Raw genomic sequence first — 12,354 nt, 5'->3', positions numbered from 1 at the left:
GCTGGCACTTCCCCATAATTGGAAGCCGTATGTCCAAATTGATTTTAAGACCCTGTGGTCAAGACAGAGGGATGACCGTGAGTTGATAAGCCAATGGAGACTACTAGCCTTAAGCTTCACATGTGTTCTTTTGGCTTCGATGTGCCTACGCCAGGAGCCTTCGGTCGAGATGAACTCCAAGATAAGTAACTTCGTTTGCTGTACGGTGTTGTTCAAAGTGATCAAAGGGCAGTCTTGCCGGTTGAGTGTAAATGTTACTTGCTTACATTTTTGTTCGTCTATTTTGATTCGCCAATCAGATAGCCACTTCTCCACAGCCACTAAGGGACGAGAGAGTTGAGTTGTTGCTTGAAGAGGACATTTGGATCGACTTAAAATCGCTGTGTCGTCGGCAAATGTAGAAGTTGTTAGCATTCTGCTTGTGGGTATATCTGCAGTATAAAGGACGTATAGCGTAGGTCCAAGTACGCTGCCTTGGGGAACTCAAGCGTTTATGCCGTGGTCATTGGACATATCAGAGTTACATCTCACAGCAAGACCTCTGTTATAGAGATACGACTTCGAGAGTTTGTGGGTGTTTTGGGGAAGCATTGCTTTGATTTTAAAAACTAAAACCATCCAGCCAGACCTTGTCAAATGCCTGGGAGACATCCAGAAATATTCTTGTGAAATATATTTTTCGAAAGCAGTTCGTATTTCTGGAGTTATTCGATTGATTTTTCAATGGTTCCATGTTTCTCTCGAAAGCCGAACTAATGCGCTAGAATAAGATTACGTGTCATCAGATAGGGGGTGATCCGGGTCATCAGACATTTTTCGTAGAGTTTCGAAAGACAAGGGAATAGGCTCATACTGAAAACTGAAACTGAAAGGTCCTTTCCTGCCTTCGGTACTATGATCGACTTTTTCCATCTCTCTGGAAAATACCCGAGTTTTTTGATAGCGTTAAAGAGCAGGGAGATAGTGCATATAGCACAGTATTGAAGCTCAATAATCATCTTTGGTGTTATTGGATCACATCCTGAAAACTTTTTCGGATTTAGTTGATCCTTTCAAATTTTTGCTATTTCGTTGGCTCGAAATTCGATTCACTCATGTAGTGTTTGGTGGTCGTCTCTTAGCGTCGATAATACAACGGTTGAAGGTGCGTTGCGAATGAGGTAGCTCTCTCTCTCTATCGCTTTGGACCCATCCACCTGCGATGGTCCTTAAATGTGAAATAGTTTCTGCCGGGGTAGTTAAACTGGGATGGGCTTTCCCTAGCGAGTTTTTACTGCTGTATGTTGATAATTGTTGTATTTATCGACGTTGGGCGTTTTTCTCTTCTTGCCTGAGTGCATTGGAGAGTTTACGTGAAGCATTTATTAGTCTTTGCTTTGCGAATTGTGATCTATGGACTTGCCACTCCCGTCGCATCCGTCGTTTTTCAAGAACGAGCTGCTCGATGGCAAGGTTTGTCATCATAGGGCTGCGAGGTGCACTCTCAATTTTTGGTGTAGAGATGCGGGCAGCTGCAGCTAAGACACTCTCTAGAGTATTTGTTGCGGAGTTAATATCGGCGTCAGTGCGATATGTGAGCTTATATATTTTCTGTACTTGATCCAGTTTGTTCTTTTTAATGTTAATCTGCTAGTCTGCTTTGTAGTCACAGGGCATTGGAGGGCGTTCAGTATTAAGAGGACTGGCGAGTGGTCAGATGATAGATCCGGTAGGGATTCGTCACTAATGAGGTTTGGAGGGATGTTTTTGGTGATTGCAAAATTGATCAAATCAGGAATTTTGTTCGGGTCGGTAGGCCAGTACGATGGTCTGCCTGAAGAGACGTAGTCAAGCTTTCTATTTACATTTATGATGGCGTTATATAACTGTTTTCTTTTAGGGGTGACGAGGCGTGACCCCCAGTGGGTCTGTTTGGCGTTGTAGTCACCTGCAGCAATGAAATGGTCCCCTAAAGTGTTAAAGAAGTCCAGAAATTGTTGGTCGGATACATTATAACGTGGGGGACAGTATACCGCTGCGAGGGTAAGATTGCTGCTTCCTGGTTGTACGTTAATAGATGTGGCCTGCATGTAATTAGTTGCAAACTCGCTATAATGGTGGTGTTTGTTTCCGTATGGATGATTTGTTCCGTAAAACAAAAAACCGCTTATTTGGAAGTTGTATTTAGCAGTGAAATGTGTTTCCGACAGTAGCATGACGTCAATTTTATTGTCATAAAGAAATTGAGTTATTTCAAGTTTATGCCGTGAAACGCCGTTGGCGTTACACAATGATATTCGTAGGGCAACCATTGATTATTTGAAACGTTGTGATATTAGCATCTCCATGAGGAGATTTTCCTTGCGCATGAGATATTGCATGGTAGTCCGCATGAAGGACATGAATTCAACCATATGCTGCTGAAAAGTATGCATCATGGTTTCAATATTGCTTTGTTGTGGGATTCGGTGTCAGATCAATTTGGGCAGTATGTAGAGTGGTTGTCGTAGTGCTAGGCCTAGTAAGTCCCGCTTTCAGGACGTTTGCGAAAGTCACATTTTGTGAGGTAATCCCCGGGCCAAATGAGGATCTCTTTGCGGTTGAGAAAAATACGTCTGGGTTTATTTCTGAGGGTTTAAGTGTATTCCGTGCGTTATGGAGGCGTACAGTCGTTACTCGGAGGTGAAACCGGCTTTTGAGGTCTTTGTATATTGGACAGCCTCTATAGTTAGCTGTGTGGTTACCGCCACAATTTCCGCACTTTTTAGTATTGGGATCGCTTTTATTTGTCGTGCAATGAGCAGAGTCATGAAGCTCTCTCTTGAATGGCCATATTCTTGAAAGTTCGTGCATTGGACTGGGCCTTTGCGCTTGTGTTGTTCTTCTACGGTAATTCTACGATGCTGAAGAAACTGTATCCTAGCATTAAATAAAAAATTATTGAGTCCAAGATTAGGCAGGTGGGTGCTGTTTCTGCAAGATTATAATTACATCTTACACGTTAATGCGCTTAATAGGAATAAACACATATTAACGATCGATTGTAACTCAATTGAGGAAAGTCTAATTATTTGTGAAAGCAGAGGAAAAAAAGCATTTAAAAATAGTTTATTGAAATGAGGATAAGGAAATTATCTTATTTTATGTACAGAGTGGAATGGAAAGTCATGTTTTGTTGAATTATCATGATCAATTAGGACACGTTTGACTAGACATTATGAAAGAAGTGATTTTAAAGAACTACTGCTTTCCCAAAGTTAGTCCCAAATCTGGAAAAGAAGAGAGGGATTCCTTCACAGCATTCCCAAGGAAAACATTCCATTTGATGTAGTACGCATAGACCATTTTACCTGTTTATAAAACATATATTATTGATTATCGACGCGTTCACGAAGCTCGTAAGACTGTATCCCCAAAAAAAAAAAAAAAACAAAATCTAGGGAAGCAGTAGTAGCTTGGAAGGACTTTTTTGTATGTATTATTTCGGATCGCAAGGCATGGGAGATTTCAAGATTTCCTTAAAAAAAAGGGAATAAAGCACAAAAAATTAGCTAACGGATCCCCACAGGTTAATGCTCATGTCCTGAATAATGCATTATCATCAATTAACCAACATCCAAGTTCCAACGGCAGAGTTATATATAGTTTAGAAGATAGGTTAGAAGGGACAAATAAAAAGAGTGAAGATATTGATATATAGAATTTGGGGAAAATTAGAAAAAGCTTGTAAGAACATAAGTTAATTGCAAGAGAACAAGAATTCTAGATGTTAATTCATTAATCCAGGTAATTTAAGCAATGGAATAGGTAATACAAGCAACAACACGTTCTAATCGCAGAAGCGATCATTTAAGGTAATATATTTTACTTTAATGTTAATCGGACATTTGGACCCATATTCCAACTCAACTGAAAAGAAAGTGCTCTAAATCCGAATAATAACAACACGACCTAGACCCGAATTTTGTATTTATATGTATGCATAATTTATTTAGTAATTTAATAATTTAAATGCATAATTTTAATAATAAGCAAAATAAAAAACAATTTCTCTCATCAAAGTGTGTTGTGAGTAACTGATTAAACAGCGGTGAGAAAGCTAAGAATACACTGATGATTTAATGGTTAAAATGCGCCTTAAAAGCAATGATTGGGCGCTCTTTCAGCGGGGTTGCAGGGTTTTAACCACGATGTATGCATCCAGCTTACTTTCGTGTTAAGTGCCTGCGGACATTACTTCGTGTCCCGTTCGCACGATCAGAAACCGACACACCAATATACATAAGTAATAAGCTTAGAATGGAACGGAATAAGAAAAGAAAGAACACTTCGTTTTTGGAAAGAAAAGAGAACTGACGCTTTTATCTCCTCATTCCAATTCCAGAAAAATTGTAAAGTGAACTTTTTAATATGAAAATGAATGCCATTAATAGTGTTCTTAAAATATTTGGCAACAAACGTCACTTTAGTACAGCTTCACTTCTAAAATCAATAAACTTTGACAAATATCATTTTTTACTATTTGCTTGGTTTATTGAAACATAAAAACATCTTTAACATCTATTGAATTAGATGTTAATATTAATATTCTACAACATTTGATATAAACCATATGTTGAGCACGCAGCCGCCAGCAATTCCTAATATTGAAGACACTGCTGAACTTTACTGCACCTCAGCTGTGCAGCAATATCATCGTTATCTATGCATGCCAGCTGCGTGAGCATCTATGGCTGACGGCAGAGTGCGCACGAAAATATAGCCCAATATATATTGGGCGAGAACGAGCAATACACAACTCATTTTTAATCGCTCGGAAGATGTCAGAGTAAGACCGAAGCGAGTTGCGAGCTCATTGATGCAATTCTCGTTCGTTACCCCAATAAAACTTATTGTACGAAATCGCAAAATAAACCTCGTCCTTTAATTGCTCAAAAGCATTAATAAAAAAGCTTTTTAGCTAACACCATATTTCCGAGAAAATTCGAAGGTGGATTCGGATATCTGATAGTGGAGAGCTCGACTATATCTTTCTCTCTTGTTTATCATAAATTTACCATTTGTAGTTACGGGGTAATACTATGGTGAATATTCTTCGGTTGCCGAATTTAGATCCTTATTATCAAATACACTTTATTTTACTAATAACAAATTTTAAGGACTAACCTTTGATACTGTAAACATCGTTATTAAATTAGTTACAGCTCATTTAGCTTACACATAAATCAAATAATTATACAAATTAAAACAATTTACCTGTGATGGTATAGGTATTTCCGAGCAACATATTTTTTTTATTGCAGCATAACGATCGTCTCTACTGTTATGACAAATACATACGACTATTTGATCATTTATTGTTATATTTCGCCGCAGTGCTTGAATGTACGCATCGATTCGGTCACGATCTAACGAAATCATTGTTGGGTTAGAAATGTTCATACCAAGTGACTTACATGCCTGTTTCATGTTATCGAGCAAGTTAGTTGCAGCTTTCGTATCATTTCTTAAATGTATAATGATCCATTTACTCAGGTGTACTACTTTCAACATTTCATTGGTCGCAGCATGTTTAGAGAACTCTGCGGACCTTTCGGCCGACACACTAGTTTTTGAAAAACATATCTGCTCTATGTCCATTTGACGTCCAATTATCTTGTTGGAATTATTCGTTAATGAAAGACCCCAGCTATTAAGAATTTCTTGTGCGGCGGGTGTCTTCGAAACATTTTCGTAAAACTTATTTAACGCCATCTGTCGTTGATTTGGCGAAACTCTCGTAAACGTAGCAATCTCGCGCATAAGCTTGTTATCTGACCGTACTTCGTCTCGCAGCCCAGTAAGATAACACAATTCTGGAATTAAAGAAAACTGTATATGTTCCCCTTCTGCTGGAATTCCTCTTGATTTCTTTATACTATAAATCAATGGTTGATTGACGTCCTTTATGATTATATTGTGATATTGTTTATAATATTCCACGTAACTTGTCCAGCCAGTTTTAATTTTAAACTGACATGTTGGATTTTGATCAAAACAAATATCATTTATTTTATATGTACGATTGTTATACCTAGTTAAAACAATATTTCCAACCAACATTTTTCTCGCTGATTCTTGGTAATGCTCTACATTTTGCTGATAAAGATCAACCAGCATTTCTAGAACAGTTTTTTGGCAAAGTATACGATGCGAAACGTCGCAGCATAGCATTAAACCACCTTTGTATTCGTCAACGGCTGTAACATAGCCAGGCCAAACTTCTAACTTTGCCAGTGGTATTATTTTTGGACGCGAAGGATCATACTGCTTGCGATCAAATTTAACGTAATTTAATACTTTCATAACTCTATCGAATAAAATATTATATAATTGCGTGCAGTTCCTCATTTCCTCTTTTTTTTTGTATAAAATTCGAATCTGCAATTCAGCATCGTCGACCTTCGAAATAAAGACGGTCATCTTATTTGGTAACAAAATAGGTAAATATAAAGTATTTCCGTCAAATGTTTTGGTTCCACCGAGTTTATCCTTATGATCATTTAAATATTTTATTCTTAAATGAACCGAGTCAATGGGAGGAAAAAAACGCACTTCGTAATTATAAACTCCCTTGGATTCATCCGTCGTTAGCTTTAAGTAATTACAGTATATATCAACAGATGAACCTGAAAAATCGATATTATAAATTCGTTATACACATATAAAGAATAGAAAAAAAACAGAATCATATAAAGAATAGAAAAAAAGATAAACATGTACCCTCTGGGAGCCAATAAGCTAGAGCTGCGCGGGTGTAAAATCAGCATAAGGATATCGTAAATCAAGCATATAATTAAAAAAAAAAAAGAAAATGCTATAGTCGAGTTCCACAACTATTAGATACCCGTTACTCAGAAAGTTAACTGCCAACTCAGAATTTCATCATTTTTTTGGCACAACAATAGATATTGGAAAATAAAATGAGAAAAAGTTAAAAAACTGTTCAAAAGTTTAAAGGCGTTTGAAAGGGTGTGGCCAAAGTGTTATTGGTATATAGTATAAATTGGCAAGACAAAGAAAATAAAAACATTTTTAAGCAAATCGTTAGAAATGTATATAGAAATAAATTAAAAATTATTAAAACATTTTTCAAAAGTGTGGGCGTAACATCATTTTGCAGCAAACTTGTGCTGCGTCTATGTCTCTAGAATCTGCATGTCTAATATCAGCGCTCTAGTTTTATTAATTCCTGAAACATATCCAGATCGACTACTTCCTTCTAACTGTTACATATGTATATTTCAACGAATCTAGTATACCCTCTTTACTCTATGAGTTTGCAATTTGTAAATAAAAAATATAGACGAAACGAAAAAATTGAAAAATGTGGGAGCCACGGCTTTGTGGGTGTGGCCAAGATGTTTTTGGCTATAGATAGAAATTGGAAAGGAAATAGAAAATTGGAAATAACAAAAAGAAATGTAATAAATTTACCTGTTACTCGTATAGTAGAAGGAAATACTAGATCCGTTAAAAACCGTGAAAGGTCAAATTAAGCGTTTTTGACCCTATTAAGTATATGTCGCATTATGGATGTATTCTGACCACTGTACGTGTCTGTCACATTATTAGCATGGTTTGACCACTGTGCTTGCAAGACGCAGCTGCGCAATGAGTTTGGTATATTGTGAGGACATTCTTAAAATTTGACTACAACGTAGAATATGACTGGCGCCAAAGTACCGTTACGAGTGAGGCGACGGCGTTGTCGCGCTGTCGCCAAGTGTAGTCCAGCTAGGGTGTGTAAAGGATAGATCGATGCGTAGAAAATACGATCAGTTGCATACAGACGATCGCGCACGCCGGTTGGAATTCGCTTCACTCGAACAGTTTATTTGCCAATATGGAAGATCAGGAGCAAGAAAATGCCAACGCTGCGACATATACATACTCATGATTAGGATGAATAGCCTAGTCGATCTGGGCATGTCTGTCCCGTAAACATGGATCTTAGGAACTATACAAACTTGAAAGGCAATTCTAAAAACGTAAAGCCTACAAAAAACCGCAAATATATATATATATATATAAATATATATATATATATATTATTTTAATACAGTTTAAAGTTTTATCAAATTTAATTTATCTTAATTTAAAAATGACAAAGTGCTTCTACCTGTAAAAAAATATACATATAAGCATAATCTTTTTTTGGATTGTACCTTTAGATCCGTAAATTAAATCGGGAAAAAATAATCCATTATGTGAAGCAATTGCTTCTAATTCGGCGCCCTTTGTCTTTTCGGTATTGTTTTCTTTTGCTTCAGTTGTTATAAATTGATTTGATGTATCGTCATACGTTTTTAATGTGTCTATAAGCTTAGCACGTCCTCGGCCGACAGAGATATTTACATTTTGAAGAGTGGTTATAAGATCAGTTTCAATATTATGGCCTGACAGTAAACGTTCTCCACTTGATCCAGAATTATCAAAATCCAAGCCACTGTCGATTTCATGATCTTCACTTGAAATTGATTTTTCCATATTGCGGGCATTTTTATTAAATAAGCTCAGCAAATTTCCTCTTCCAGACATGCTCTGAAACACAAAATTAAAAATAATGTTCAGTGTTAGTTTTCCACGATTTATGGGTATCACAGACCGAGTACCTTAATGTTAAACAATCTTCCACTGTAAAGGCGTAACCTAAATACCTATTTTATCTTTAACTTTTTTCAAAGGAAATTAAATATATTCTTCAACTCCAACATATAGTGCTTTTATATCGATTTGTGAATTGGTCAAAGTCGAATGACATATTGTGTAACGAAGCGCACCAAGAGATTATGCAGAGTTGACTGGAATATATAAACTTGACACCGCACACACTTGCGCTAGACTTACATGCTTAAACTCAACTTACGGACGGACAGTAGGACATGACAGATTGACTCGGCTAGTGATCAAGAATATATGCACCTGTTACACACTTCTCAACGAATCTAGTTTACCCTACTACTCTACGAGTAACGGGTATAAAGACTTAGGTACAGCCGACAATTTGGAGATTCCTCTGTAATTTTCGGATACAATTTGTTACCTTTTTAATGGGGGGGGTAATATATGGGGGAACTGCGAAGATTCCAGAGATAAGGTAATCAGTTTCTGTAGAGGCTTGCACAAGGATTCCGCACAGAATCTAAGCACACAGCCAGGGATTCTGTCGGGACCTGGAAAATAGGCCTGCTTAACCCGCTGAAGATCGTACAGCAGTGAGCTGAGTTGGACAAAATATTAAATTCGACTTTTATATCGCTTAGGAGTAAGGCTATTCGGAATGAGGTAGAGTAAAATTTGTTGTATGAAAAAACTTGGCAAATATTTCGCCTTTTGCCTGATTCAATGTTACCGTAGTGTTTTCAAAAATACCGAAAAGGATAAGACATTGTTTTGCAATTGGTGTTAACGAAATTTTAAAACTGTTTCGGATAGTGTGCGAAATGGAACTGTAAATAGTTCTTGTAACACTCAGCATTAAGCACGGTAAAATTAAACCGAGGACTTACATTTTTAAAAGGAATATTTTGATATTATAAAAATGTTGTATAAAGTTACTTACAACGTCTGGGTATGATAACACGATTCTAAATCAACCCCACAGAATCTGAAGCAGAGGGAAACTACCTCGTTGGATGCAAGAAAGAAACTGCAGAAGAAAATTCTAGTGACCAGTCCAGCGGCCGCAATAGCTCACATGGAGTAGTTCATCAGTAGTTTATTAACTCCCAAAATAGGGGAAAGGTGATATTACTCCTGAGTGGAAACACTTGGCCCATAGAACACATTATGAGTAGAAGAGAAAGCTCTAAGCCGTTATAATAAGACCTTAGCACATTAGGAGAAGACAGTGCCGAGAGGGGACCCTCTTAGGAAAAGAAAGTTTCGAGAAGGGACTCTTTGAGGAGAGACCATTCTCAGGACGATTCTCTGTATCCAAAAGGAGCCATTCCGCTAAGGAGACCGTCCTTAGAGCTAGAGACACCGGTTCAAAAAAAAATCGCGATCTCTTGATCAAGAGCTCCGAGAGCAGAAAGAGAACAAGAAAGATACAGGAAATTACAAGATGGGCGGCAAAGAGGCTAAGGCTTTTGACAATACGGAATATTGGAAAGGATTGTGTACAATCTTGATTGATCGCGTAGCTTAAATGAGCAGTGACAATAAAAAAACAACGAATTGTATAGCAAGGAAACAAAAATAGTGATCCGACAATAACAATAACATAGTACTGGGCTCAAGTAATTTGATAATCAGAATATGTATGTACGTAAGAGAGTATTGCAATCACGGAAGAAACGCAGGATCTGAGCAAAAAAGATACAGCTGCGGTTAAAATAATAGCACTACTGCAGGTGGAAAGTTGATTTCCTAAAAAAGGTATTAAATGTTTTTTTTTTTGTAAGTCAGATTGCATGAATAATAAATAATAAAACAACATATGGTACATGTTGTCTCTTTAAGCAATAATTTTTTAGTCTCTCAATGTAACGGTTCTTTTTGTTTTTGGGCACTTTCTGCAAAAGGGCGCTAAATGAGGCGGTAACAAAAATAGCACTAACCACGTTTTTGCTGAATAAAATTAATAGGAGTGATTGCTTTGAGTTTTTTTTTTGGACAAATTTTGAAAAAAGGAGTTGCATTAAAGGTTTTAATTGAATTTTTTTCGAAAGAAGACCAAAAATTCTCTAGTTATGGGTCGGGGAAAGCATTTTACCGTCGAAATAAGGAATTTGATTAAAAACATGATCTCTGATGGTAAAACCTACGCTAAAATGAGACGGTTTGTTGGTTTTTCAAACAATATGATCCGCAATGCATTGCTGTTTGTCGAAAAGAACGAAACACGTGGAAGAAAACCCTTAATGTCCAACGTGGAGATCAAGCGCTTGGTTCGGCAAAGCAAGAAGGAGCCTTTTAAGCCGGCGACGGAACTGAAGAAGGAGCTTCAGATAGCTGCAAGCGTGGAAACAGTTCGCAAACACTTAAGACTAAACAACCTTAATGCGTCCAGTCCCAGAAAAGTCCCTCATTTGACTGTGAAGCATGTGGCATAGCGAATCAAATATGCCAAGATACGCAAGGACTGGCCTGTGGAGAAGGGCGCGCCACATTTTGTGGTCAGATGAGAGCAAAATTGTTTTTTTTTTTTTGGTGGGAAAGGCTCTCGGTCTTATGTTCGGCGTCCACCACGAGCTGAATACCATATAATCCTCGCTTCACCTTTAAGACGGTAAAGGACGGGGAACAAACATCATGGTATGGACGTGCTTTTCATACCATGGAGTAGATCCGATTCATATGATTCAAGGCATCATGGATCAGCACATTTACACAGATATCCCGGAAAATGTGATGGCGCCATATGCCGAGGATGAAATGCCTTTTTTTTTTGGACATTTCAACAGGATAACGACCCAAAACACACGAGGAAGAAGGCTCGAAAGTGGTTTGAGCAGAAATCGATCAGAGTAATGAAATGGCCTGCTTAGTCACCCGACTTGAATCCAATCGAAAAACTTTGTGCGGACGTGAAAAAAAGGTTTCTGAAGCCAAACCCAACAATATCGAAGAACTTTGGATTCATGGGGGATCGAGGGTCAAGGATTCATGGAGCAAAATTCCTCAAAAACGGTACCAGGACTTGGTGGACTCTTATTCTTAGCCGATTTGCTTCTGCGGTTCGTATAATTATCCTGTTGGAATGTCTATTTTAAGGGCATATTATATTCAGAATATGACATCAGACATCACTAAGTATATTTGCATATCCGTTTTGGTCTATTATACCATAAATCATATGGTATGGACTCATACCATTGTAGAAAAAACAAGCCCATACCAGGATTTTAGGTCCACCATGATTGAAAGTCATCAGTGGGTGTTTTGGGTGGTACTCCGTGTTTGGAGGTCATCAGATATACTGTAGTGAACCAGTTCTACCAAATAGCACTATTTTTGACCCATTAATCCAAAGGATATTATGCCATTTGGAGACTGGCCAGATTAGGTAGGTTTTAGGGAAGCTTAACCTTGCCTTAATATGCCTAGGGCTAAGTAGGGGATCCTTTTGTGGACTCCTCGCACTTAAATTTTGATTCAGTAGTCATCTCTGAATAGTAACGTCGCTTTTTCCCAAGTTCAGCTCAGACTTTATGTCCCCAAAGGATGCAAAAGGAAAGACTTTGCTGTAACGAACTATGCGCCGATCCTCTATATCTGTGGTTTTAAGTATGGTACCACGGTCTTCGGGCTTCCATTCATATTTAATGGCATTGGATACCATTTTGGCAGAGCATTCAAGGGTTTTTTGAATGTCCTTATATGTTTTTC

At 37.7% G+C, this 12,354-nt stretch overlaps 2 protein-coding genes across 3 annotated transcripts in view; one reads left to right on the top strand and one right to left on the bottom strand.

Annotated features, from left to right (window-relative positions):
- Positions 1-12,354, top strand: part of LOC27208296 — a 67,053-nt gene that overhangs the window by 6,236 nt on the left and 48,463 nt on the right. The window lies entirely within an intron of this gene.
- LOC27208878 (protein argonaute-3) overlaps positions 1-12,354 on the bottom strand; it is a 61,471-nt gene that overhangs the window by 44,696 nt on the left and 4,421 nt on the right. For both annotated transcript variants that reach the window (XM_039293368.2, XM_039293367.2), the window contains exons 2-3: positions 8,187-8,562; positions 5,236-6,647 (exon numbers count right to left, since the gene is read on the bottom strand). In XM_039293368.2, coding sequence (XP_039149302.1) covers positions 5,236-6,647; positions 8,187-8,559 — 1,785 coding nt within the window. In that variant the 5' untranslated portion in view covers positions 8,560-8,562. The remainder of the gene's footprint in view (positions 1-5,235; positions 6,648-8,186; positions 8,563-12,354) is intronic.

The sequence above is a fragment of the Drosophila simulans genome, chromosome 3L (assembly GCF_016746395.2).
Source record: "Drosophila simulans strain w501 chromosome 3L, Prin_Dsim_3.1, whole genome shotgun sequence".
Taxonomy (NCBI): domain Eukaryota; kingdom Metazoa; phylum Arthropoda; class Insecta; order Diptera; family Drosophilidae; genus Drosophila; species Drosophila simulans.
The sequence above is the reverse complement of the archived record's forward strand: the minus strand, read 5'-3'. Positions and strand labels throughout refer to the sequence as shown.